This window comes from Pezoporus occidentalis, unplaced genomic scaffold (assembly GCF_034315485.1).
Source record: "Pezoporus occidentalis ecotype Australia unplaced genomic scaffold, CSIRO_AGI_Poc_V1 ctg179, whole genome shotgun sequence".
Taxonomy (NCBI): Eukaryota; Metazoa; Chordata; class Aves; order Psittaciformes; family Psittacidae; genus Pezoporus; species Pezoporus occidentalis.
The window spans coordinates 1049811-1077366 of NW_026913629.1; the positions used below are offsets into that span (position 1 = coordinate 1049811).

A 27556-nucleotide genomic window follows, 5' to 3' on the forward strand; every position below is an offset into this window, starting at 1 on the left:
AGTGTTTGTTCAGCAAGGAGAGCGAAGATGCAGATCACAGTGAGCTCTTCATGCCCTTGCATACCACTGCTTGCCTTTCAGAGTAACTTGTCTGCTCAGCACATGTGCTGCTGCTCCAAAGGTCCCACGATTTTCCTCTTCCACTAAACCTGCACATGGCTATCAGGTACAAAGACTCCAATGTAAATTCCTGCTTCTTCTTGATTACCATCACTGGAGATATATGGTTGAATTGAAAAACTTGCTTGAGCTTTTCCACATGCACCCGAGCACTTGCAAGCCACTTTTACCATCGGTTTGGAGACGTACTGTTCATGCACTAGCAGGCAGTAAATAAGCTCCCATTCACTCTCAACTTTTAAAGCCATTTGAGTTTCCCAGGGGAGGTTGTTCAGAGACACAACACTAGCATCACAGAAACACTCAGATATGAGGAGACACCAGGCTGCGAATGTCAAGGGCTGATGAACCTCTCTGCTCACAGGCAGCCTGCAATTGCAACGGGGTCACAGCCACCTTCCCTCTGAGCGCTCTGCAGCACTCACCTCATCGAGCTGATCCCCTTTCTGGCTCTTCTCAACAACAGCACCCCCAAAGATTGAAGAGGAGCATGAGCAGGTCAGGAAAAACAGGGGGGTGGGTTTTATTTGCACGAAGGAGAGCACAACAGGCACTGTGGGACAGACCCAGGGTCTGTGGGGCTTGGTGTCCCTTCTCAGACACTGACCCAAGGGAAAACAAGGAAAGTGGAAGCAGAATAGCCCTTCCCAGGTGTTCATCAGGTGCTGCCTGGGCAATTCCCTGAGCCTGAAAGGAGCAGGGCATTTCCAGCTCCTCTTTTCCTTGCTCTCTGGGTAGTGGAGGGAAGCAGAGGCGAAAAGCAGAGACTCGCAGACCCCCTCCCATATGCTTTCCCCCATAAGCAAAGGGCATCCCAAGCCGCCATGGCCCCCCACCCAGGAGCACATCCCTCTTTGGGGAGGCTCTGCTTTTCCATGACATTCAATGTTGCCCACTTACGGTCCTGGTTGGGAAAGGAGCCGTGCTGGCGGCCAGATGAACCTGTGGGGGGGAGACAAGGCAATTATCACTGGGAACGTGTCAAACCCTCGCCCGCACAGCACTGCTTCAGCAGAGAAAATGTTTACTCAGCTTGTGGAGCAAAACGTGGTAAGGAATGAAAGCACCTTTGCTCTCCCTGCTCAACTCATCTGCACTCTGCCAGCACTTCTCCCTTCCCACCCACAGCAGTCCTGCAGGCACAGACGCACACACTCGTGCTCTAAGTGCTGAAATAAGCCTGTAAAAGAGCCCCGTGCCGCTATTGGACATGATGCTTCCAAGAAATACAATCACAGAAAAACCTACCGAATGGAACAGGTTGCAGCGATCTGTTCTGGTTGAATGGAAAAGAGGTTTGGGGTGGGTTTGGAGGGGGTTTTGGATAATGGCTCTCACTGCATCAGTTGCATGCTATGGGGAAAAAGTGGTCCCAGGTTGAAGGAGGGAGAGCAGCTGCTGTCGTTTTGGTTGAGCCATGGGAAGAAGAACCCAGCACCCTCCCAGTGGCTGGTGCATAGGTTTGTGATAAGGAGAAGGAATCAAGGGGAGGGGCAAGCCCTTTAGCAGCATCTTCTAATGTTCAGAACAGCAGAGTACACTTTAGCCTGGGAGCTGGGCTGGTTACCTTGCCTCTGCAGATTTTTCTATCTCCGAGTATAAAACCAGAGATGACGGCTCCAACTGCCTTTGCAAACCAGTCTGAGGTCTGTGAAGACCTAATTATTTAAGTCTGTGAACCACGAAACACTTTCATGTGGGAAGCACAGTCGATGAGCAAATCAGTGTCTGTTTTCTTGCAGAAAAGGGTAAAAAGGAAAAATGCTAAGAAAGCTGAGGAAATAACTGTCTTAGTACCAAAAGTTTCCCACAGCACTGGAGGATGACGGTCACACGGGAGTGATGTATTAGTCATGATCTGCACATATAAAACCATCTTGAAGATACTAACTACAAACAACTGTTACAAGATTTTACAAGAGCGCGTTTGTTGTACTAGTGTCGAGAAGCATCACATTAAAAACAAACAAACAAGATCAGATAATTGCTTTGGATATGGTTTGTGTTAGTTTGGGGTCCTGGGTGGTTTTGCACATATGCCTAGAAAGCTCAGCAGCAGGCTTGGTTTATTGTCCTCCTATTCATCTTCACTGCAACAGCGGATGTTGGTGCAATTACACCAGTGCTAATCTGGACAAGGCCTGGAGTCCCTTAAGACCCTCAAATACTCACTAAACTCCACAGGAGTGATATTTTAATATTGCTCCAGCTCTTCTGTGCCACCTCCAGCTTTGGAGGAAAGCTCTGGTCCATTGGGGGAAGTAAATAGAGACTTGGCTGCTGCTGTGACTCCCAGCAGACGTTTTCGTAATACTGGGCAAGCATGGGACATGTGGATGAACGGAAAACTGCCCTGAGTGGACACCAAGCCTATCTTATTGCTTTTTCCTACAGCAATTGCATCTCAGAGGCACTTGCCCCAAGCTCCTCAAAGGACTGCCAATGTGAGGAATCTTTTCAGCTCGCAAGGACAGGGTAAATCAGATCAGAGACCCAAGGGGATGTTCCCATAAACTCCCACCATGGCTTTGCTCTGATGAGCAACCATAGAAAGTGTTCTCCTGATGCATCACCCCCTCTTAACTGAGATATTCATTGCAGCCAGGACCCCAGAGAGCTGCACTGATGTGACAGCACTCTGAAAGAGGGGAACTTATCTGGAAGGGAATTAACCCAGATTTTCAGTGCCTTACCAGTTTGAAGACTTAACATAAGAGCAACCAAGTGCATCCTGCCTGAGGTTTCTGGGAATGGGTAGTCACAGAAAATGGGTAGGAGATACAAGTCACAAGAGAGTGCAACAAGTTTGGTGCTGAAAGCCTTTTGCCTCACTACAGAGCATTCAAACTAACTGCAAGCCATAGCAAAATTCTCAGAACCACAGTTTTGCACTATTAACAAATAATATAATAGCTGCTATGCAATACATTTTCTTCCACTATTCCACCATTAACAGCAGCTACCAACCACTAAGTTCTGCTTCTCCTCTGAGAAACAAATAAAGATTCCAGTTTAGTGCTTCCCAGTTAGAATTAGATGAATGCTTTATGCCTCCTGCAAGAACTGCAGAGTCAGCAGAAACACCAAGCACCAAATCCAGAGGGATTACTACCTCAAGAGCCATCTAGAGTTGAAGAGCATCCACAGTGCAGCACAGGAAGGTTTTCCCTTTGCACAACAGTGCCAGGTGGAGATCAATGGCATTAAAAAAAATGTTTACAAGGGCTTTTCTGAAACAGCAACACGAAAGAAAAAGAAACCCCTAAATCATAAGAGTTGCAGAAGAAAGGCCAAAGTCAAAGGTAGAAATGTATTCCACAGCTCTGTGCAGGGAATCCATTCCTGGACAGCTGCCTAAAGCTCTGCATCCGCCTTGTGCTGGCTCAACCCCCACTGCTCTTGGCAGGTGAGATAGAAAATTGGTTCTAAAATGAGCCCTATATTTTATAAGTTTCATAAACATTTTTTTCATAAAAACTCAAATATGAGGTATTCTGCGAGAGCCTGTGCCAGAGAGTAATGTGGGCTAACTTGGAAACACAGTTACCACCTGCTCATGGCAACTACTCTTTTAATCTTCCTTTCTGTTTTATGAGCTGACCCACACTATTTTATTAGCTGACAATTAGTTTAGGTTGATTTAATTAAACAAAATTGATTACAACCCCTCTTTCTTCCAGGGCAAACTTTCTGCAGGACTAAGGGGGCTGAACAACTTGGGCCCTGTGTCAATATACAATACATCAAGCTATAGAGGTCTTTTCCAACCTAAATGATTCTATATTCCAGATCTTTTATCCAAAACTATCAGACAACAGTGCAGGTAAATAACATGGGATGTTGTATGTATTAAGAAGAAAAAGGCACGATCCAGCTTTCTGGTTAAAACCATGGGTGATAGTTTGACATCAGGTAGCACTACTTAAGCTTAACTGGTTTAGGAAGTTGTCGCCTTTGTTTTGAAAATGAGCGTGTCTTCATGTCACAGATGGATAATGGACCAGATCAGAGAGGGACAGCTGAAAAATAACCCAATCTGAATAAAAATCATATTCTTTTTCAGGGAGAGCAACTGCTTAAACCATGTGGCCGCAGAGATAAGCAGCCACAGTGGAACAGAACGGGTTGGGAGGAATAGCAGGAATGGCAAAAGGAGAATTTAACTGCCACAGGACGTTTAGCTGAATGGTTCAAAGGTGAACACACTCTTTGCGTTAGTACTTGCTCTAAAGCTTGAAGTGGATGACAAAAACCTGTTGACATCAACAGGCCAACAGAAGGTCATCTGCAGCTTGAAGAGATGCCTCTGAAATAGATGCTGTACACTAGGCAAGGAAAGCTTTCCTGCAAGTGTTTGCTCTTCTGTCAGCACAGTCACTCACACCCCAGCATTCAGGCTTAGGTACCGTGTGTCGGCAACATACTGGTCCACGGTGAAGAAGACAGCATGGATAGCTAGGTAGCTTTATTATGTCTTTACATTCATTTTCATTTGTTGTTGTAACTGGTTTTGGGGTTTACACACACACACCTTTAATATATATCTATATTAATTTAATGTTTATTTTTCACTTTAGAGCTGTACCAAGAAGCAAGCCCTGACTGAGCAAAAGGTCTCAAGTGCAGTACGTACTCAACACGACACACACAGGTAGGTGGTGCTTTAACTGTAAGCTATCAGACTGGGAAGAGAGAGTATTCTACCAGCACAGATAGTTATGTTTGGCTCATTTTAAACATTCAAAGCAATAACTGACCAAGATCAGCAGTGTTAACAGCCTTCTGGGTACTGGTCCTCACCCAGCTAAGCTTGAGTGAAACATTCCTGTCCCTGCCCATGGCAAGGGCGTTGGAAACATGACCTTTAAGGTCCCTTCCAACCCAAACCATTATAGGATTCAAGGATGAACTTTCTCATGTCACAATTTCATGAGTCTCATTTTGCAGCAAGGCAGAACCCAGTAGTTAATGATATCTGCAGAGGCTGTGGCAACATCTCAGCCCCGGAGGATGGATAAAAACGACTGTAACAGTAGTAGACATGTGGGTGCAGTTAAGTATAGACAATGCTGTAGTCAAATGGCTATTCTAGAAGATATATGTTGCCTTTGACACCTACAGGGCCTTGAAAAGTGAACCACCACCATTAGTTATAACTCCCTGGCAACAAAAGCTCTAATAATTCTGACTAATTGCCCTGGAAAGTTACCCTGACTGCAAATTTTACAGTTATAAAAATCCAATTTTGGAATTCCACACAGGCCAGGAACATAATTAGGCTCTACATTTTAACACCGTCTTGATCAATGGTGGGGTAATGGAGACCCTTCCAAGAGCTTTGTTTTGAAATGAATGGCGCCATATTGATGAAACAACTTGGACCCAAACCAGAAATTAAATTCAAAGTTGAAACAATGCAGCTGTATTTTATCATCCAGCATTGTCAAGCTCTAACGAAAATAGCTCCTAAACAGAGCCACATGTTTTGCCTGTTGCCCAAAAACTGAAGGTGAATTTTCAAGCCCTTTCCTAAACTGCGAGATGCCAAGATTTTTCAGCTAGAAGTTATTATTAGGACACAACAGTATTTCATATAAGTCTTGACAACGGCTTTGTATGGTTTCTGTAAAAGGAACTTCATTTTTTAAAATCAGAGATGGCTTAGATGAGTGATGCTTCCAAAAAAATGGAACCTCTCATGTGGAATTCTTCTTGCTCCATATACATGTGGTACCAGCAAAACTAAAACCTCATTATAATCAGTGGAACAACCCATACAGGGAGACTAAGCAGGATTCACCCCTCATCCCATGTGTCATTAAGGAACGTTGTCAACTGCCTTCTCATCTCAGGACCTGGACACAGATCTAATGGGGGTATATGATGTGTTTCAGTGTCACTGAGAAAACTGTACTCACCTCTTAAAGAGTTCTCTCTCTTTAAGTATTAAGACAGATAAAAAAATCCACTTGTTAGTTACAACACTGAGAACCACATCTTTGATAATACTAGCAAACTGGTCAAGATACAAGGGACACAAAATGTATAACAAGATTTAGTCTTTTTAATATCCAAGGATGGATTTGCACAGCTGGAAAATAAGGGAAAAAAAGCTCTGGTTTTTGGCTTGTAATCTACTCAAATAGCCTAGAGGATTTTAGGGAGTGCAACTCATACAAGTTAAATGGGATTCTACCACATTCATTTACTGGAGTTAAGTATTTAAGATTGCAAGATTCAATTCAACATTGAGCAAAAATACTGAATAGCATGTTAAGTTCTACCAGCCTTTCCCATAAAAGTTTCAGCTCAGTTTTGAATGCCCGTAATCCCAGAAACAGGACAGAAAAAAGCTCCAGGACTGTAACCCTCCAGCTGAATACATTCAATGGCTCAGCCCTCACACATGCTACAAGAATGAGATATTTTAATTGGATCTCTCAGGAAGCTTGCAGAGGGGTGCACGTAACTTTCATCTGGGTCCACCGGATGAAGGAAGGGAGATGAGAAATAGAGAGATAAAAAAGCTGAGAACAAAGAGGTCTGCACGGTGCCTCCCGGCCTGCCTCACGCTGGATAAACACCTCTGTCAGAGCCCGAGGTCAGGCTGAAACCTCTGACACTGGCAGCCTGTAAGTCTGAGTGTCTTTTATCTCCCTGTGCAACACAGGCTTCCCAACGGCACAAGAAATGAATTAACTGGGTAGCTCCTCTGGAGTTTCACCATTCACCCACCTTACTCTCACGCTCCTACATGCAGACCATTCCTGCTCTAACAGTGCTGCAAGCTGGACACCGTATGCCTACCAGTATGACAACACAGCATGACAGGAAGGGCTATGTGCAGGCTGTTAACCTGAGAGGACAAGCTGGTAACCCCGACAGTGCTGCACCATGTGGAAATACACCAAGGTCCAAGCCAGATCAGGCAGGGATGCTCAGCCCTCTGGAGAGATCTCTGTTTCTCCTACTTCCTACCCCACCTTCCCCTCTTCCAAGGGGGAGCCTAGATGATTGGTCTATACAAGTGCTAGATACACAGGTATAGGCAGAGGATGTGGTATCTCCTTTCCTTGCGTGCATTAGGGATATTAAGCGCATTACTGAGGCTGGCAGACTCACTATGTTAACAGAGGCCACATATGCTCCTTGGGCAGACATAAGAAACGCAATTTTTACTCAGCCTTTTACCCAATATGTTACTGCATCGCAGTATCATTAAATGCATCATTAAATGCTACCTGAATGTCAGGATGATGAGATGGGTTTTGATGCATTTGCTACTCACATATTGCCACTGCTTAATAGCTCATGAGCATTTTATCACTCTTAGCAGACTAACAAGACTGTAAAAGAAGCAAGATAAACACCTGCCAAATAATTTAGATGTTATAGCCTAGTATGTGAACATGGACTTCACAAGGGCACCATACCTTGCAGCCAAGAGCTTTGCTAAAATGGCTAAAAGAAGGGCTCAGAAAAGGAAGCACCCACCTGTACTGACTGGTCTGTGCTGTGGCACGTTTCCTCTACAATCCTTTCATGGCTAATGAACATCCAACAGTGCTTGATAAAACAGTGTCTGCTACTGATCAAGCACTGGTTGCTTTGTATCACACTTGAATTTAACAGGAAGAAATGTCCAAGAAGATGTATTGTCTAAGTTCAATGTTTTATCAAAACCAGATGAGCACACATAGCCCGAGGTCCTGGTCTACAGCCAAAATATACAAGCAGGAAACTGCAAGCAAGTAGAATGTGACACTTGATTAAAAAAGGGGGTAGTTACCTTTGTGCCAAAAACAAAGGCACTTTGACCATGATGGGACAACTGTATCTGGAACAACTCTGCCTCCTGCAACAGAACACTGTGGTTGCTACAAAGCCTCCTCATGAAAATCCTAGCTCAGACCACCTCTTGCTGATGTACCCCAATGCCTTTTCTTTTACACAGATGTGGATACACGTGCACATACCCTTGTGTCTGTGCCGAGGAAAACTGCTTCCATCGCAGCTCTTTTTACTTTCTTTGGACTACTACTGAGAAGCTTTCTGAACCATTTCCTTCATGCAATGGCCTTGGGCTTCAGTGAAGAGCTTTGTCCAGTGTTTTCCTCAAAGACATGCCCTTACAGCAGAGAATAAACAAGACAGAACTGCCAGTGTTTTAGCCCTGACTTTTCAAGGACCACCTATGCCCCTCCAACCTGTCCCTTGCTCCACTCTCTTGGCTGCCCTGTTTTAGTCGAAGTCTCTGGTTTTCACTGAAGCCAGCTCTGGAGTCATCGAGACGTGGGAAGATGGAGCTGTGTTTAAGCTGGAATGGACGTGTCTTTTCTGATGTAAAGCCCTAGCTTCTTCTCCAGTTTCATTAGCTCCCAGCTGCTAAGGAAACAAGAGTTCAGTGGTGCTCACTGAACCCACATTTAACTCCCAGGACAGCCAACTCAAAGTACCAGTTGGCTTGCGGACTTCAGATACCTGCCACGTGTATTTAACCAAAGAGAGTCTAAACCATCTGTGACAAGAACATAAGGGGGATATAAGGCACTAAACCATCATCAAGCTATGCTAGCACATTTTTTATGTGGCAAATTGTTGTTTTCAGTTAATGTCTAGCAAGAAAACATATACTGAGTGACTTTGTCACATTCCTGGTAAGGCACAATCCACCACTGCCCACTGAAAAATGCTGCAGGCCAACAGGAAATGTCTCCAATGCCCACAAATTCCTCATTCCTCAACCCCCAACACCATCCCAGTAGTATCCGCCTAGCCCTGTAAAACCAAGCTACATTTTGCCCCGTGAAAATCAGCAGCAGAAGCAGCATTTTTCTGGTCATTTGAAGTCATTTTCAGTTGTCTGTCTAGTCAGGGTTAAAAAGTTTCATGGCAAAGGCTTTGCCCCATCCACTGCCATATATTCAATGGCCACAGTCTCCTCAATAACACCCCCCCACTCTCTCCTTGCTGAAAAGTAACATAGCTGTTGGAAAGAACTGGAAAGTAGTTTTTAAGGTTCATTAAACTAGTTCAGAAAGTCACTCTGATTTAAAAAGCCACCTTAATAAAGCCATATTTATAGCTTCTTTCCACAGTCTTCATCCATTTATACAGCTGCAGCTCCTCTGAAAATGAATGTTCAAAGAAATGCAGCTCCAGGCACCCACTCAGAGCCTCAAAAGCCACTGCTGAGTTTCCCAAGATTTTACTAATGAAATTTGTCTTCAGTGATATAAACTGAGAAGTCAAACCAGAAACCTGCTCACAATGTACTGCAGTGGGATTTCCAACCTGCACCTTAACTCTGAAGGAAAGAGTTCCACATGACCTCTGATTGCTGGAGGGAGATAAGGGAAGAAACAGGGCAAGCAGGTGTTGAAACTTCTTAGAAACCTGATCGTGCCCTGGGGTATTCCCATTGCTCAGAGAAACAGATGCTCCATTTCTGATTCGGAGATCAGAGTAGCCACTTGATGACTTCCAGGAGAACAGGTCAACTTGCAGCCATCTCCTTCCATGGCCTCTCACAAAAGGCCATTCTCTGATTTAAAGCTTTCACAAAAGCTCTCTTTTTCCAGTGAAAAGAGATTTCACTTCCCACTGAGGTGCAAGATAACCCAAGGAGAAGCAGTCAACTGCAAGAGCGCAACACACCAAGAGCTGCTCTCAGGATGCTGCTCCCAAGTGTGGCGGTGAGATTCAAGATAGAGTGCACATGAAAAAGCATAAATAAATTTCCTGTTAGTGCTTGGGTTACAGCCTTCCTGCTCACCCAGAAAGGTCAGAAGTCAAGACCAGAAATAGGGGGTAAATTCGGAGTTGCTGAACTCTTGTAACAACCAAAAGCAACAGGAGCTTCATGTTCTATATTACGCAACACTAGAACTAGGATAGCATCAAAAGATGCACAGAACACTTAATAGGAGGTATTTGCTTTCCTACACTGCTGCCCTTGAGCTATAGCAGACTCTAAGGCTTTACAAGCTGGTTTCAGCATGAAGAAGGAATACACTGCACAGAACCTGGGGAAGCAATCAGGCATGTACAGCCTCCTGGTAAGAAAGCTCTCCAAAACCCAGCACTCTGTTTTAAATAAGCAAGTTCTCTCCAGTCTCAACTGGAGCAGGGCAATCAAAGTCTGGAACAGCACCACCAGCTCTGACCACACCACAGATCCCTTGTTCCACACTGCAGCCCACTCTTCCAGTCCTTTGGAATGGCGGGTCTCATGCCATTAGTGAAGGTGGTGCACAGCGCCAGGGGCAAGCATGTTTGGCAGAAGGCTTACCCAATGAAGCTTGGTAAAAATCAGCAGACATCAAGGCAAATACTCAGCTGCTATCAGAAAATGCTAGCTGAGTAGCCCTTCTATAGGGAGAAGGAATAAGGCTGGGAGAGAAAAGATTTCAGCTGTTAGTAACTGTTCCTTACATAAGACACACTTTGCCAAATCTATCAGTGCAGCACTTCTTGGAGGTCTCCATTATTCCCATGCAGAAAAGGGAATGTTTAGGGCTGCAGAAGCTGCCATCTGGCAGGTCCTGCTGTGTCTGAGTTTGTTCAACACTTACACAGGGCCCTGCTTGAGTGGTCTCTGGGTGCTACTGAAGCACTGCTGTTTAATACCAGAACAACTTGCGAAGTCAGTTAGTACACAAGCAAAGCTGGAGTCATATTTGCCCTTTTTTTTCTTAATTCAAAACCACAAAAACTTACTTAAGGGCCAACAGATAACAAATAGGACAAGAGACAAACATGTTACCCGTGAATGGGGAGAGAATCATTCTGAGCTTGCAATGTAACGTGTTGACTGAGATATGCTAGAAGTGGACTGAGCAGCAAATGCCTGTAAGACCAGCGAGGCTAATGAGAACAGCAGGACAGGGGATGTCTTCAACAGCCAGACTCCACATCCTAAACCCCTTCAATTTCAGTCACTATGAAATTCCAGTGCTTCTCTGATAACATCTAGAAGGCAAACATTACCACAGCACAATCTCCAAGGAAGCAAATTTCAATATTGAAATGACCTTTGAAATATCTGCCTACATCACTTTTGCCAAGAAACTTGGGCAGTTTCATCTTTCCTTATTGCTAATTCCCAGCTTTTGGCACATAGCACCCACGTTAGGTTGTTATTATTAGTAGCAGTATTTTAAATTAGTGCTCGAGAATCCATTTGTCCTTTGGTATTTGAAAGGAAAAAAGAAATATTTAAAAGAATCAAACTAAAACTATCCCTCACTCCGAATGAGCCTTCACTAGCTGGCGTGCCTGGATTCAATCTATAGCTCCTCAGAAATCACAAGCCACTGGAAGATTAACTCAAAGTCATGGGATGGGAATGCATATGGAATTCTCATTGTGCTTACAGGAGGGTAAATGACATCCTTCTAATTGCTGAAGCTGGATTGATGTTTCAGTGACTGAAGTTTCTGCTCAGCCACCTCCTGTTTGCACGTGGAGGGAGAGACTGCTCCATTTCCATCAGCCTATGCACCAGACTGTGTCCTCACAGCAGAGGTAGGTGGATCTTCCTCAATGCTAACGCTGCCCATGGTTTTGTGAAGTGAATGCATCCTCCCTGCTCTCTTCCCTGGACAAAGAGTATTACTGACAAGGTTACAGCTCCCCAAGGACACAGACAATTGCTTTCTTATTTCACACCCCTTGGATATGCATCTAACACCAGATGTCCATGGAATATTTCATTCTATAGAGGGCTACCAACTTCCCTCATCGTTTTTCAATTAACAAGCGATGATGTTTAACGTTGGCCATGGGGTGTTCTGAGCACACTGTGAACAGTCTCAGAAGGGAAGTTGTGCCACAGTGTCACGCCTCATGCAAGCACATTGACAAGCACTTGAAAAACAATCAGTATTCAGAGCAGTTTCTGTGTCCTTTCCCCAACATAAACCAAGACCACCTCAGATTTGGACAAACAACAAAATGCTGCCCAAGCTATGACACTGCTTTGCTACAGCATCTGATGTACCACTCCCCCACGTCACTTAGCCTTGCCTATACTAGTCCAGCTGGTTTATTTTGTGATTTAGAGTCTAAATGCATAGGCAAAAGAACCGCAGGATTTTAGGTTCACTGGTGCACAAGGGGATTTGCTCTAATAATACCATTCATCATTACAGAAGCTGGATGTGTGAACGATGATCCCCTAATATCCTCTGGGGAGGGCTTAGAGTCTCAAATTCAACAGAGCATTCAGGGGCTTGCATCTGTAGATCTCAGAAATATGATTAAGTGCCTTAACTAGAGGAAACTGCTTTTTTCTTTCTTCTCTTCTAATGAAGAACTCAGAATTCAGGCTGTAGGAAGGAAAATAAGGGCCTCAAACCAGTTACTAATGCATGAAGAGAGTCTGGAAACCTCATCTTGAGTTTCATCAAGCTACTTGCAATCTATATGGCTATCAACAGATTTTACATCCTCTTGTACCTTAACCTGAGATGCTAAGAGGAAGAAGTCATGCTTACCTCGCACAACTGAGGTTCCCCTGGCCTGGATCAAGCCACACAAAAGGCCAGCAAATACATCAAGATGAACCAAGGGTGGATTTACCCCCTTGCCCATCAGCTCAGCAGACAAGCCTCCCATTCTGAGCATATAAATACAGTTTTACATTAACTGAGTTACCAATGTCATGACTGGTAACTCTTCCATCCTAACTTCCCATTACTTAGCCATGCTTTCACAGGACAAACTGCAAGTTCTACCCAGCAGTGGTAACTGTGTGGGGTTTTCTTCCCTTTTCTTTCCTCTTCTCCCTTAATTCTCTTCCTATAATGAGTTTTAGTTATAAAATCATATTGGTTATGACTGTATGCAAAATGTCCATCAATCAAATCCCTGCAAAGATGAAAAGCCATAAACTGGCAGTGCCTACAACACTGTTCTCCTTTTTATATCACAGCTTTGCCTTGTGGGACATTCAACACCAACAACCTACAGTGCAAAATTCATGGCAAGAAGCACTCTGCTAAAAAGAACTTGAAAACTCAAGCAGAAAACCTGCTTGCAAATTCTTTTAGCTGGTGTTGAAGGAGAAACCTCGATAAGCACCACTGAGTCTAGAAGAGAGGCAACAAAAAGCTCAGCTTCCCAAAGCAGTTATCAGTTACGCCACTCTGACTTAGTTCTGAGTAAAACATCCAGATCAAAGCAGCAAGCTGCTTGAATTTCTCTCTCTCATGGCTTACACTGAGTAGTACTTAATGCAATATGATGTTTTCACCATTGTATTCTAAAGAAAGTCAAGCAACACTGAAATCCTGTTCTCACAGCAAAGTTACTTGGCTGTATTACATATCCTGTGTATGTCATCATACAGATTTAACATATGGGTCATTCTAAGTGTGTGAATTGGGACTAACTTCCTCAAAGCCAGCAGAATTATGCTGCCATATAGTCAAGGTGAGATGAGAAATGGGGCTGGCTGCCTTCATGCCTCACCTATCTGACTGGAACACTGGACTATGTAATGAAGGAGGCTCTTTTTAAGAGGGGAAGAGGTGAGAAGGAAAAGCAATGTAATAGCACACAGAAGAGTCTGCATTTCTTGAGTCTGAACTCACTGCCTACTTGCTTGAGCCATGGAAGGTACTTCAGAAACACTGCGGCATGCTGGCGTTGGAGAGTGTTTCACACTTTGTCCTTGTGTAGGTGAAAAGAAGTTGGAGCAATGGTGTGGCGCCTGCCAGCCCCACCAGACACTGCTATCAATGCCGTATTCCTATGCTTTATCCCTTTTGCTAGCCTAGAGACTACAGCACGTAGCGTAATTCCTGTTACAGGAAGGAGAAGTTAATGCTCAATCTGGAGAAGTCAGGGAGGTATCAAGAGATTTCCAACAGCTGACGGCTGCTCCGGAGGAAAATCCAGCTGCTCCTTTCCATGCAGTGACCTGTTGAAGCTGGAACAGCAAATTTGCAAACCAGTCTGTAGCCATGCCTGGAACAATGGAGCATAAATCAATTGACTTCTTATCTCAGAAAAGCTTATGAGTGTCTCGCTCTGTGCAAGCTTCTCAGGAAAGGGGGAGCAGAAGGAAACCTTCCAACCGTTCTGCACTAAAATCACATCTACTTTTTGCAGTCAGAGAAAGGGAAAAAATGAGTAAGAGAATAGTAACTTTTGTCGGACAGAACAAGCAATGATGTCTACAGGGAAGCAGGAAAAGTTCTCTAGATGCTGGCACTCGCCCTTCATTGAAGATTGCAGGAATTCAGCCACTTACCTGTACAGCTATGATTGGCAAAGACTTTCTGTTTGAGCACAGCCAGTGATTTCCCTCACGGGAAAAATCCACTGAAGAGTAACTGGTTCTGCTAATAACAGCAGAGAGCCTGCACTTATGGTCTCAAAATGATGTTTGCCCAAAGTAATGCCAGTTCTAACCCCAAAGGCTAGTACCTTCCCCAGCCAAGAGACAGGCTGGCAGGGAGAGGACAGGGAGCTGACTTCAGCTCCACTGCCGAGCTGGACTTCCTCTGAAAGGATGCAACTTCAAACAAGTGTTAATGCCTGGAACATCTTTGAAATGCTTTTACATTTTATGTGGACACTGACCAGTGGCTGTAGCTCCAGGACGTCCTGCAAAGGTTGTGGGAAAGGAACTTTAAGAGGCTTGCAGCAACATTAGACAGCTACACTTGTAGGCAAAGATCTCAATCAAACACCAGAATGAAAACTTTAAGGGCTACTGAAAGTTGCTTACATATGATGACTGGAAAGGTATCTTCTTGCAGACCAGTGCAAAGCCCAAGTCAAGCCTGCTGCTTTTAGTTGGGGCTAAACCATACCACATGCAAACAGTGCAGGATGTATAGACAAAAGAGCAGTTATGACATCAAACAAATGTCTCCTGAATTCAGTCATTTCCCACTGGGAGTAAAAGTTAATCACATAACCTAAAGAGCAGGCAACTTCATTTAAAAGCAAACCATTCTTGAAAGAGAAAAACTAGATCTTTGCCTGTCCTTACATTCTGACATTAAGACCATCATTTGTTTGACCTCTGTGTCACTTAAGAGAGGGAAAAATAATCATCGCTAACATAAACCAGTACTGCTACAGACACTTGTAATGCATTTATCTTACGGTTTTGTAAAGTATTTCTTCCAAGAACTCTACTAAATATCTAGTTCCTTCTTAACCAATCAGAGGGCCTTAGTGAAAAGAAAGACCAACACTTGAAATCCAAAATTCTTAATTTTGGACTAAGTTTTCACATGAAAACTGCTAAGTCAGAACAAAAGAAGGCAATGCAGTAACTTTTAAATTTAGACTAAATGTCAGCTCTTTGCTTTAAAAATGTCAAAGGCAAATGTTCAAACATCCTCCCTAACACTAATTTTATTAATACTGTCAGCAATTCTTCGTATCTCAATCTAAGACAGTGAGTCAGGCAGCAAATCAATCCAACTGCCAAACCTCCAGAGGGAAAGAAACAACAGAGGAAGCAGGCCAAAGAGATTGCTGATAATGGATATTTAGTCTTTACGTGGGACAAATACTTTGCTACTTCCTCACACTCCTTTTGCTCTGTTACACTGGGGGCACTCAGTTAGTTGTGGTTTAAATGTCTAAATATAGCCATTTAGATTACACTGCTTAAGATTTTTATGTGGGAAGAATTCTTGCCTTCTACTCCCTGAGTGGATTGCCAGCTGACTCACAGGATGTCTCACCAAGTTTGGTGTCTGGGACTTTCCTGGGAACAAGCAATAGCGTATGGTGAGCAAACCTGAGGGCTAGGTCAGGTAACACTGTGCTTCCTGAGCTCCTTTCTTCCTGCAGGCACTGACCATAAGCACACCCCTGTGACCACACCTGCAGGTCCCCATTATAGCAAAGAGCTAACCCCACACTTCAAGACTCAACAATCACCTGACAGTGACACTGAAGATCATTATGGCTGAGACCACAGGAGTCACCTGAACAAGCTACAGAAACAGTTTGGCCAGGAAAACAGTTTATCCCTTTTCTCTTGGTGGTAGAAAAGAAACCAGATGATGGGATTTACATCCTGGACAAAGAGAACATGTCCAGCATGCTGGGGCCCTTAGAGCCACTCCTGACAGTTTTGATTTTACCAGCCTGACAGGATGTGATGGCACATACTGACATCCTATTCCCCCCAGAGAGACATGTTTCTGCTGAAGCACTGCTCTCTGCAAGACATCAGTCACTGCCTACATTGCAAGTGTAGGATTTACATGCCCTGATTTAGGCAACTGGAAACTAGAGACTGAAGTCCAAGCTAGTCCCCCTGGCTTTTCTTCTCACTCAAAGAGCGGGGGACCCATGTTGCTCTGACAGACCTCCAAGCTTGCCGAACCTGGAGGAAACCCGATTTCTGCGCTGTGTGGGGAGCATAGCACATTCCAGCTTTCACATTTCCACCCAAGGAGCTCAGAGCCATACATGATATACGTTAACCTTTGCTTTTTTTTGCTACCAACTTTTTATTCATGCCTCCAGCATATAAAAGATTTTCAGCTCTTGAACTGAATAGGCAGCTGGGGTTTCCAATGCAGCACTAATGAAAAACGCAATGCAGAAGAGATTGAGACCTGCTGCACACCCAATGGCAAATAAACACAACCTGCGTTTTCTTGCCAGCATTGTTTTTTCCTGCTTGGTTATGTTTAGTTAAGGGACTAAGGAGAAGCTTCTCCACATGCCTGCACGTGGAGGTTTTCTTTCCCTTTCATGTGGGAATGGTGCTCATGCTTGATTTGCACTGACCCTTCTTCCCACACAATGCCAGATCTCTATCGCCTTGGCTACAGGCCACACGTTGTGGTTTGAAACGTGGTCCCTCAGGTAATTATGCGAGGAACATTTACATGGAAATCGATGGTACAAACTCACAGCTGTCAGCCTGGGCTCCAGTTGTGGCTGAGCCAGAAAGGGATTCAAAGAGAAAAGTCAGCTTCTAAATATAAATTGAGGGTTGGGGTGGTTTTTTTTCCTTCCTCCTTATGGATTTTCAAGAGGCAGAAGTGAGGGAAAGGTGAAAAGTGGTTCTTCTTGATGGGAGAAACCTTAGATCCCTGAAGATGTCCAAAAATGTTGATTAAATGACTTGGTGCCTTCAGCTGCTATCATACAGAACTAGGCACTGTTTCAAAGGGAAATTGCACAGAGACCAAAGCATATGCTCATTGGCATGACAGATCAAGTCATCTGTTAAAAGTATTTGGATTTCCTTGAGAAAGTTACACCAGATATTGTGTAAAAGTGCTGCAGTAAAAAGAATTCAGTAAACCCAAGCACAAAGTGCAAAACTAATAGGTAGGATATCTGATGATTCAGTATGTTGTTTCTTAGCTGGGCCTCCAGTGCCTGCAACCCTGGGGCTTTCTCTTGCCATACTTGGGTTGGCTTCAATCAATGTCCATAAGATCCTTTTTCCAGTTTTCCCAGTTTCTTCCATACTTTGTTTGTGGGGGGTGTAAAATCCACATTGGTACAGACTTACCCAGCTGGGAGACTGTTTTTGGGGTGGAGCAAGGTAGTGCTAGATGTGAAATTAAAATGAAAAATGAAATGAAAATGAAAAGATTTCCTTATTTTCAGAGAAGTTTTATGATGTGCCACTCACAAACACCCCATCCAAAGGACAAAACCTTGCCAATTATTCACTTATCAAGGCAATTTAAAAGTTTCTGATTACCTGAGCTACAGTAATCTTGAGAGCACTTAGAGAGTCTTCTGGTGAGCTACGGGTGAACATGTTCAGGAGGTTCTGAAGGGCTATGCAAGACCAGAAGTCTAGGCAGAGAGGAAGCGTGATGCTTATCTTTAAACAGGGAAAACAGAAGCCAACCATTTTTATATCAGTACCCAGAAATATGCAGCAGTAAATAATCAGACTATTTATAAGCATCTGGAAGATACCAATCAAATCACTTAACAGCCAACATACATCTGTCAAGAACAAATCACGTCAAACTAATCTAATTTCCTTCTATGCTGAAATACCAGGCCCCTTGAGGACAGAGTCAAACAGTAGTTTGCACATATCTTAATTCTGGTATGGCTTTAGTCCTACGTTTTTTTTTGTGGTGTTTTCATAAGGTAACTAAGGATGCAGAGTCTGTTACAGAGAATGTGGGCAAACAGAATCTCACATGGCAGCTACCAAAGTTCCCCTGTCAAAGGGTGTACTTGAATGAGGCTCCATAGGGCTCCCCCTCGATCCAGGTTCTGCTCTGAGTTTTAAGAACAGTGAAAATAAAGAAAAAAAGCTCTAATACAAACTAGAAAAGTTATACAAAGAGAATAATAACACAGTAATGAGAAGATATTAATGTTTGTATTGAACGAACCATACAGCAGGAATCCACAGTATAATTTGAGGCAAAAAAGATTTTCAAATCAGAGGAGTTGCCTGAATAAAGAGAATGACTTTCAAATGAGCAAGAATGACAAGTTTGACCAATTACATCTTCATAGGATGAGCACTGGTCCTGAAGAAAAGGTCCTCACATTGTAGAGGGTAACAAGTTAAACTTTAGATAGCAATACCACACTATCAGGACCAAGGTGAGCCCCACACAGGGCTGGACGATGGGCACACAGACCACAGCAATAAGGGCTCTGCTGCCCTCACCCCAGGTAAAGCCTCAGCTATACACTGTCAACCCTACTCTTAACTGTTGCCTGCATGAACCCTTAAATACTTACTGCCTTTCTGATAGCAGACTAGGAACGCAGCAGTGGCTCTGGAGTAGAACAAGGAGTGCTAGGTGCCACAGGCTGATGTTGCCCCTTACTCACTGCTGCAGGCTGGAAAAGCACAGGCAGGCATCTCATCATTCTGCACATCCCAAAGGAAGCCCCACCAATGCAGAGCTTCCTGACAGCTCCTGGCCTCTCTCTGGAATGTGTTTAATTTAAAAGAGAAAAAAAGGGAAAGAGGTGGGAGCAGGGGGAGCAGAAATGAAGAAAGATTCCAGGCCCAAGATTTATGTAGAGCCAGGTCAGTGGGAAGAGGGGAATTAATAACTAAGGGTTATGGGGTTTTGTGTGCAGATGATGATAACTGGGCTTCACATGGAAATTCACAAGATATAACTGGTAATGGGGGTTGAACATGAAGCAACCAAACCCATCTGTGTGGCTGGATCCAAAACTGATGCTCGCTGATAACCAGGGCATGTACATTCCTTTTCCCTGTTTCTTTTTCCAGACAGAGATGAGTTTGAGGTTGTATGGGGTTGGGGGGATGTGCGTGTGCAATTTGCTTCTTCCAGTATCTTCCAACGGCAGATCTGGGAAGAAGCAAAGACTACCCCTAATTCTAACCAGTTGTTCAAGGGATCAAAACTGAAGCAATAACAAGATCTTAAAATAACATAATTAAATGCACTAATAGCAATGAACATAAACAATTCCTGTCACCTTTATATCCACATCCCCCATTCTTCACCTAAAACAGGAACGAGAGCAGCCACATTGTGGCCACAGAGCCTCTGAGCCAGGCTGAAGCCTACACTGCAGCTCAGGGGGTGAACTCTCAGACCTCTATAAACTGCTCATGAGGAATGCAAGCGATCTACAGTCACTGATTGACTAAAAATCAATCAATTGATCCAATTTCTGCCACAAACAGAGAGTGACATAAAGATACAAATGAGAAGGTGCACGAAAGCCTCAGTTTTAGAGAACGGAAGGCTTGGATAAATCAGCCCTTTCAGTTTCTGCTCCGTGTGAACAGAGCAGACAGGGCAACAGCTTCACATTTCAGAGCATGAATGCTTACGGCCTTTCTTAGGGGGAAGTAATTAAAAACCCCACTGAAATACAGGAACACACTCGATCATTCTGAAATCATTTCACCGAGCGTCACCCACCCTGAAGAACGTTCCATCTACCACGGCAGACCTGACACCAAGAAAGCATTTCTTTTTCTCCTCTTTCTTTTCTTCTTTCTGGAGATAAGCATTACAGCCTGAGCCAGCCAGGGGAAAGAGAGACGTTCAGACTCTTTAATCAGTGAAACACCAGACTTCTTTATTAAACTCTGTTATGGAGGAGTCTCATGTTTGAAAGTGATGAAGGCTGCGTATTCCCACTCTCGGGTGGCCTGTGCCTTTCATTACGGAGTCCCAGTGCTCTTTGACTCCAAGCTAAAAGCTCACATTACTTGAAGATGACCTCAACTGAAGTATCATCTGCTGGGTTAGTTAGCAGCTGTCAGGCACCTTGCTCACAAAGCTGACATTTAGTATTCCCCTGCAGTCTTTATTAATGATATCCCAGGAAAAGCACAATAGCATCCTGTATCTCAGTCAGACACTAGAAAGCCCACACCAAGAGACGGTCCAGCACAAATACTGGGTATGATAAAGGCAAAGGAGCTCTGCCTGTGCTTTTTTCTTTTCTTTATGATAAAGAGAAACTCAATTACAAAGATTTAAAAGAAAGGCAGCTTGGTTTTATGGCTTTTGGAAGCCAGAAAGGAATCAGATTAAGAAGAAATTGCTTAATTTATTATGTATGTTTCAATGAATCTTGCAGCCCTAGCATCTGAACAACCCATAAATATTATCCCCCCCCAATTCCCTGTGAAACAGGAACATGTAATCCCCATTTTACATTGAGGGAAACAAAATGCCGTGACAGAGATCACAGAGTCTGTGGCAGAGAACTGCTACAGTGTGTAGTAAAGCTGTGTAACAGCTTGCCACGGATGTTATCCTCTAACGCCACGCCAGGGACGTTGCACTTGACCAAGTTCTTCCTTCACAGATTCAAAAGGGCTGGATCAAGTCACAGAAAAATCTGTTGAGAGCTATGAGATGGAAAGAAACCAGCTCCTGGCTAAGGACATGCCTGAGACAAGGCTTGCTGGATGCAGGCTAGCAGAGCAGTCAGAAGTATTGCTACACACTTGTCTTTTTACTCACCCTTTTCCATAGGTATCCTGGCCACTGTCAGAGACAAGAACCAGGGCTAGATGGATATTTGATCTGATCCAATGTGACCAGTATGATCCCTGTGTCTTCATTCTCCACCTGCTATCCTCAGCTTCCAAGATAAGGATAACTGATGAGGATTTTTCCTTATCGCACACTTATGAAGAACAGAAACTTGACATGGTTCTTGTTTAACCCACCTCAGATTCTCTCACAGAAATCAGAACATGGAAGCTGCCAGGAAGAAGAGAAAGGGAAGAGAGTGATATGATGAGTCTTGCCTCAACAAAAAGCAACCACTGAACCTCACCACCAACCTCTTGGACCCTCATAGGAGGGTTGCTAAAACATGCAGCTTTTGAGGAGACAGCTGCTACGGATTTTGCAGCAAGCAAATCCCATTTTAATTCTATCATGATTTTCCTGCTCTTTGGGATAAAGAAGACAGACAGAGGGATCAAGGAAAGAGTACCTGGAAAATGTCTGCTCTAGCAGGAGTAAGCCCCTGCTGCCTTCTCTAGCCCGTAATGCTGGAGGCTGAGTGCCAAGTGGCATCGTGTCAAATCCTCATTGTAGGCACCTGGTGGAAGCTCCACAAGCAGCTGCTCCAGGAGGATGGGCTTGAAGACCATAAGGGATTGGGACTGCGGCCAAGTCTTAACATTGCAATACTTTCTTTGATCTGTTTAGACAGTGCTTTCTGGAGAGCAGAAGATGCCTGGAACAGACTCGTCTTTCCCTATGCACAAAGTGACCAAATCCCAAAATTTATATGGATGTTCTGCAGTGATTCAGACTGAGGGGGAGACACCAGGATTTAGCATCCATCAAAAAAACCCTTGCTTTAAGGCTGAGGGATGGACCTGCTCAGGAAGGAAAACACTACAGAAACAAGTTACTGAGAAGCAGAGGCTGCACTCAGTGAATAAGAATAATATCTCCTGAGCAAAGAGAGAGCAACTTCAGGGAGAAGAGGCAGAACAACACCTCTGACCAGTGTAGGTGAGACACAGCTAGCTGAAATCTTCTAGCTGCTGCAGCAAGTCAACTTCAGGCACAGTAATGTTGAATAGTGCTGAGAGTAAGAAGATTGCAGTTCAGCTGAATAAAACAGGGTTTGTGATGGCCAAAAGCACACACCAACAAACACACATGCTGCAACAACTCCTAACACAGCAGGGGTACACCATCAACTGCAGGATCAGAATGGACAAACACATGTAGGTTTACCTGACAGATAAATAATGCATTTAAAGGAAGACACCACTAACAACCTCTGATTCTAGCGTCTGAGCTGCAATACAGCACTCTTGTGGAACCTTGTTGGTTCTTAGATTGCCCCAGAAAAGAAAACTGAGGCAGCAACAGTGGTACCACAGCGTTCCCAGAGAGACAAGCCAAGGACTTTGCTGACTGAACCTGCAATCACAATTATTTTTGCTGATGGCACCCTCTACCTAAACCACGCCACAATGGGAAGTGGAACAGAGGGATGTGAAGGTTGCTCATGGCTGTGCAGGGCTGAACATCTGGTGCTTCACCTTCCCATGCCTGTTCCCCTGCTAGACCCGTCTCACCAGCAGCGTCCTGTTCAGCTCAGTTTCAGCCATTAGTGCCATGCTGATTTATAAGCCTCACTGCACAGCAGCTCAGAAGCCTCTGTGGAGTGCAGCAGCAAATCCTCTGTACAAAGTCAGCACTGCAAATACATGCGCAGCTCTTCCCCTGCCCTTACTAGAATTACACACGTGCCACAGCAGCAACACTCCCCAGACCAGGCACACAGAGGCTGGCAAACATATACATGTGAACAGGCTAAAAAGGGTCTCTCTCAGTTTGAAGATCACGTGGGCAAGTGCAGATGAAAGTGGCTACAGGAAGATTTCTTGAGCAATCACTGAAGTTATCAGTAGGAACAGCAGAGCCAACTGCCAGCCCCAGCTTGTGCACGGCTCAGCTGCTTCAGACAACAAGGCTTTCAAAGACATCAGTAGCTTTAACAGCTTCTGGATGACCCCATGAGGTATTTGGTCTGGCTCATCCAGACCCTTTCCTAAACTGGTAAGAGAAAGAAATGCAGCCCAACAAGGAAGGCTTGGGAGTTCATTTGAGGGAAAACACATCACAGCTTGCTGCAGGTAAGGGATTAGCAGTCTTCCAGGGAGGCCTTGTGGGGTTTCCAGAAACTTGTACTGTAGCAGCAAAAACCTGATCCAGTTTCAGTAGGAAAGGCCACAGCTAGAGGGGAGGTTGATCCTGCATGTGTTTAGTCTTCAAAGGCTCAGCAATTTCAGCCACTTGGCCAGGCTTTTCCTGCTCATGGTGTTTATCTTAAATGATTGTTTGGAGATGCATCCAAAACAAAAAATCAGGAACAGAGAGAGGGGGTCCAGGGCAGTCACAGAAAGGCTTCTTGTTCTTCTTGAGCAAGCTGCAAATTTAATCCTCCTTCAGTATTTCATTAGGAAAGAACTCATTTTTGACAGGACTCTGGATTAGGCTTTGGCTGCTGGTGACTGAAGGGCTCAGATTAGCCAGGGACTCCTCACCTCCAGGAAGAAATGCCAATTTTTTCCTTGCTTTCTTTTATGGCATTCTGCTGTTTGGTTTTTTTCTTTCTTTCTTTACGCTCTCTCGCCCTCAGTCAGTGGTTTCCAGAGCAGCAGCACTCAAAGCATGTAGTGCCCTTGATAAATGACAGCGCTGGCAAGCAGCTCCAGCAGACAGGGCTTGGAAGAGGAAATTCAATCCAACACTGTCTCCAACTATTGAATAAATGAGGCAGCCTGGGAAACAAGCACTGCGGATGGGCTGAGTCCATAAAGCACGGGTGTTTTGTCCCTTAGTGCCCAGGAGTCAAAACTCTTCTGGGTGTTTTGAAGCTCCAAGCTGGTTTCTGAAGTGTTCCTGGGTTTGCCCATAGTACATGGCAGGTGCTGCCAGCCTCCATGTGGGACTGCTGACATCAAAATATTCACTATGCTCCCAACAGCATTGAAAGGTCATTAGTGAGACATCAGCTCATTTCTTTCAGTGGGATATTAATAACTACTTCTTTGGAAAGGGCCAGATTCAGACATTTGTACAGGAAACATTTTTTCTTCTATGACAATGATCATGAAAATGTATCCTGCTTTTTAACTGGCATTGCCAGACAGATTTGGATTTTGGGGGTTTGTAATGTGATGATTAAACAAAGGAACAAGGATTCCCATGCCACATTCACTGTTCTGATGTTTGACAACCTCTCAAATACTAGTTAATATCTAAGTCACACAAGACATCTTGAGTTCACCTATGACACAAACCAGCTACCATTTACTTTAAATGAAACTTTAACACCACATCCAAGCATTGCTTTACACTCTTGCTAAATGTGGGCCTTGAAAGAGAAAGAAAAGCCATTTGAAGGGGTCCTTCTCCATACACACCCCTTTGGGAGGACATGGGAAGGGAAGCAGGCAGCAGCACTGAAGACTTTACATGCAGGCTCCTTCATCACCACAAAAGTCACAGCCAACCAGAACCCCTTCTACAGTGTTTTCACAGGAGGCCTCTCTCTGCACTGGAAAACTGTCCCCATCCCTGCTTTCTACAGCCCACTCCTGGCTCTCAGTTTGAGAGCAGGGCTTGGAGCACTGTGGGCTCTGAGGGAAACAGAATAATAGAATCAACCAGGTTGGAAAAGACCTTTAAGATCATCAAGTCCAATCTTTACCCCAGCACTGCCAAGGCCACCCCTAACCCATGTCACTGGGGGCCTCATCTGCATAGTGTGGGAACACTTCCAGGGATGGTGACCCCAGCCCTGCCCTGGGCAGCCTGTTCCAACGCCCGAGCACCCTCTGGGGAAGGAATTGTTCCTCAGTTCCATCTAAACCTCCTTTGGTACAGCTTGAAGCCATTTCCTCTTGTCCTGTCACTCACTGCTTGGGAGAAGAGACTGATTCCACCTTACTACAACCTCCTTTCAAGTTAGTTGTAGAGAATAAGGTCCCCCCCAAGCCTTATCCTCTCCAGACTAGACTCCCTCAGGTCCCTCAGCCATTCCCTATCACACTTGTGCTCCAGGCCCTCCCCACCCCACACCTGCAAGTTCATTTCAAAAAGCTTTTCATCCGACCTCTCATTACGATGTTGTCCATGCCTGAGCTGAAAGCTCTGTTATTCCTCTTGCCATAGGTGGCTGCTCCCTGGGTTTAGAGCTGTTCTGCATTCCAACAGGGCACAGTAAGATAAAGACAAAGGAAATGAAGTGTCCTAAGCTTTTACATTCTCCCACTTCAAGGTAGCTTGGCGGTGGCCTGGGACTATAACACAGGGTGAGAACACAAAGCAAAAAACCAAACCCAGAAGAAATAAGGAAACAAAAGACTGAAAACAATGTGCAAAGCTAATTACAAAGAGCATTTTTCACTTGTTGATCTTTCCTAAGGTTCACTGACTGCAGAGTTTCCTGCATGTAGGCTAAGAAATAACATAGCTTTGGCCATTTATCTTAGTCACTCAGCATAGGTTCACAGCTTATACTTCAAATCTCTTCTGCAATACATACCACATGAGTCAACTGTGCATGAACAGCAGGCACGTCCCAGGAGAGCCTGTGTGTGTGTGTTTTGGGCTAAGAGTCACCAGGATATTTAAATAGCTTGGTAAGTATGCACAAACATCAGTGATTCTAGTGCAGCCATAAAAATTACACACTATGGAAATACTGAAAATGAAAATCGGTACCTCAGCCAGACATAATGCTTTAAACTAGCCACGAGTTTGACTTTAGGAGACCAAAGATATCTTTAAAACAAACCATTAGCTTGTTGGAATAAACTCTGCTACTAACCACAGGAGAACGTTACAGCTCAGAACTTACCCCATGAGTTTTATTTTAATGCCGAGTTAGAACAGGTATAACCTTCCCTAAGTTACTGAAGAACTGTAACTCTAAATTTCATCTGCTTCTATATTCCACCCCAGCTGCTGGAGCACATCCCTTTCTTCACAAGCCAAATTAAAACCCCAGCCAGAGCAATTTTGCTGCTGGTCAGATGGACTGAAGCCTTGTGAAAAGACCTTCCTCTTGCTGTGTTTGTCTCAATGTCTTTGAAAACAAGACTGCAGAGGGAACACATCTTTTGGGGCTTTAGTCTCAAAGCAGCATCTCTTGGCAAAGTCTAATCCAAACCTATCCCTTGACAGCTGTGACTCATCCCAAACCCAAGTTGGAGATGCCATGGCCCATTTATAGAGATTTCAAAGTCTGACTCCATCCTCCCCTGTTTGGTTCCTCCAGTCTGGGAAACAAAGGCCACACACTAAAAGAACGCGTGACTGATGGTGACTTAGAGTCTAAACTCAGGGCTACACTCACCACTTGAAAGTGGCAAGTCAAAGACCCTACACGCAGAAATTCCTTTCCTAACTGGAACCGCAGGGGAAGTTTGGGATGGGCAGCATTTCACCTCGTAAGAGGGTCTGGCAAAGAGCAACATCAAAGCTAACCATTTTGCCAAAAGCCCTGGGAAGACTAAGTCACTGCAAAAATAAAGACTGAATCTCAGATTTAATCTTGAGGTGAGAAGTGAAACCTCGGCACGGCACAAGTCAGTGATCCAGACTTACACCAAAGAGTTGTGTCGACCCCAGCCCCTCTCCCTGGTGTGGCTGACGGGAATGTTTCCCTGTCGCAAGGCTGGGAACTCTCCTGCTTTCACTTGCAGCCCATACGTAACTCAGTGAGCCCAACACCAGCCAATACAGAGAGCGTGAAGCAGCAGCTCCAGGCAGTCTCCAAGCATGCAGGAATGCCAGGGAGGGCTTCACACCTGACTCTGGAGCCAGCACCAATTCCCAAGACAAGACAAGTCCTTGAGCAGATCTCATAGCCTCTGTCTAAAGGCTTAATCTCTACTACCAGCTATTGTAGGGAGAAGCTCCACAAGCAAAGCTCCATACTATGATGCTCCTTGAAAAACTGAGCACCTTCATCCTTGCCCACACAGAGAAACTGCCCCAAAAAGAGGTTTTCTCCCCAGTTCCCATCTATCCTGCTTTATGACCAGGGCTTTCTGTGCCAGCTTTTCTATTTGTAAGCCAGGAATAACAATGCCATCCTTTGCAGTGCAGTACTCCCGTGATTCATGCCAAATATTATGTATGAATTAGGTATTCTTATGATAATTCAGACCTGCTGACAAACACTGAAGTTTTACCATGACAGATGTGTGATTGGGTGTATGGTGTAGACATTCTTTAGCAAGCTGTTTGCAAAGTCCACAAACCCATCTGCATTCAATTTGATGCTTACACTTATCCAAGGCTATTTATACATCATGGCATTCTTAACCTCAGTGGCTTTGCATCTCCCCACATCTTTCAATCATGTAATTGAGATGATGAAATGGTCCCGGGGGTACTTATTTCATGATACCATTATCAAGACTGTACAACACAGATGCCCAATCCTGGTAAAGCTCTGAAAAGAGAACTGT

At 44.4% G+C, this 27556-nt stretch overlaps 1 protein-coding gene across 9 annotated transcripts in view; it reads right to left on the minus strand.

Annotated features, from left to right (window-relative positions):
• The window catches only part of COL26A1 (collagen type XXVI alpha 1 chain), a 171773-nt gene that overhangs the window by 52744 nt on the left and 91473 nt on the right, over positions 1–27556 (minus strand). For 7 of the 9 annotated variants that reach the window (XM_062614937.1, XM_062614936.1, XM_062614930.1 and 4 more), the window contains exon 4: positions 1021–1062. The exons of the other annotated variants lie outside the window; for them this stretch is intronic. In XM_062614937.1, the coding sequence (XP_062470921.1) occupies positions 1021–1062 (42 nt within the window). The remainder of the gene's footprint in view (positions 1–1020; positions 1063–27556) is intronic. 9 annotated transcript variants of the gene reach the window in all.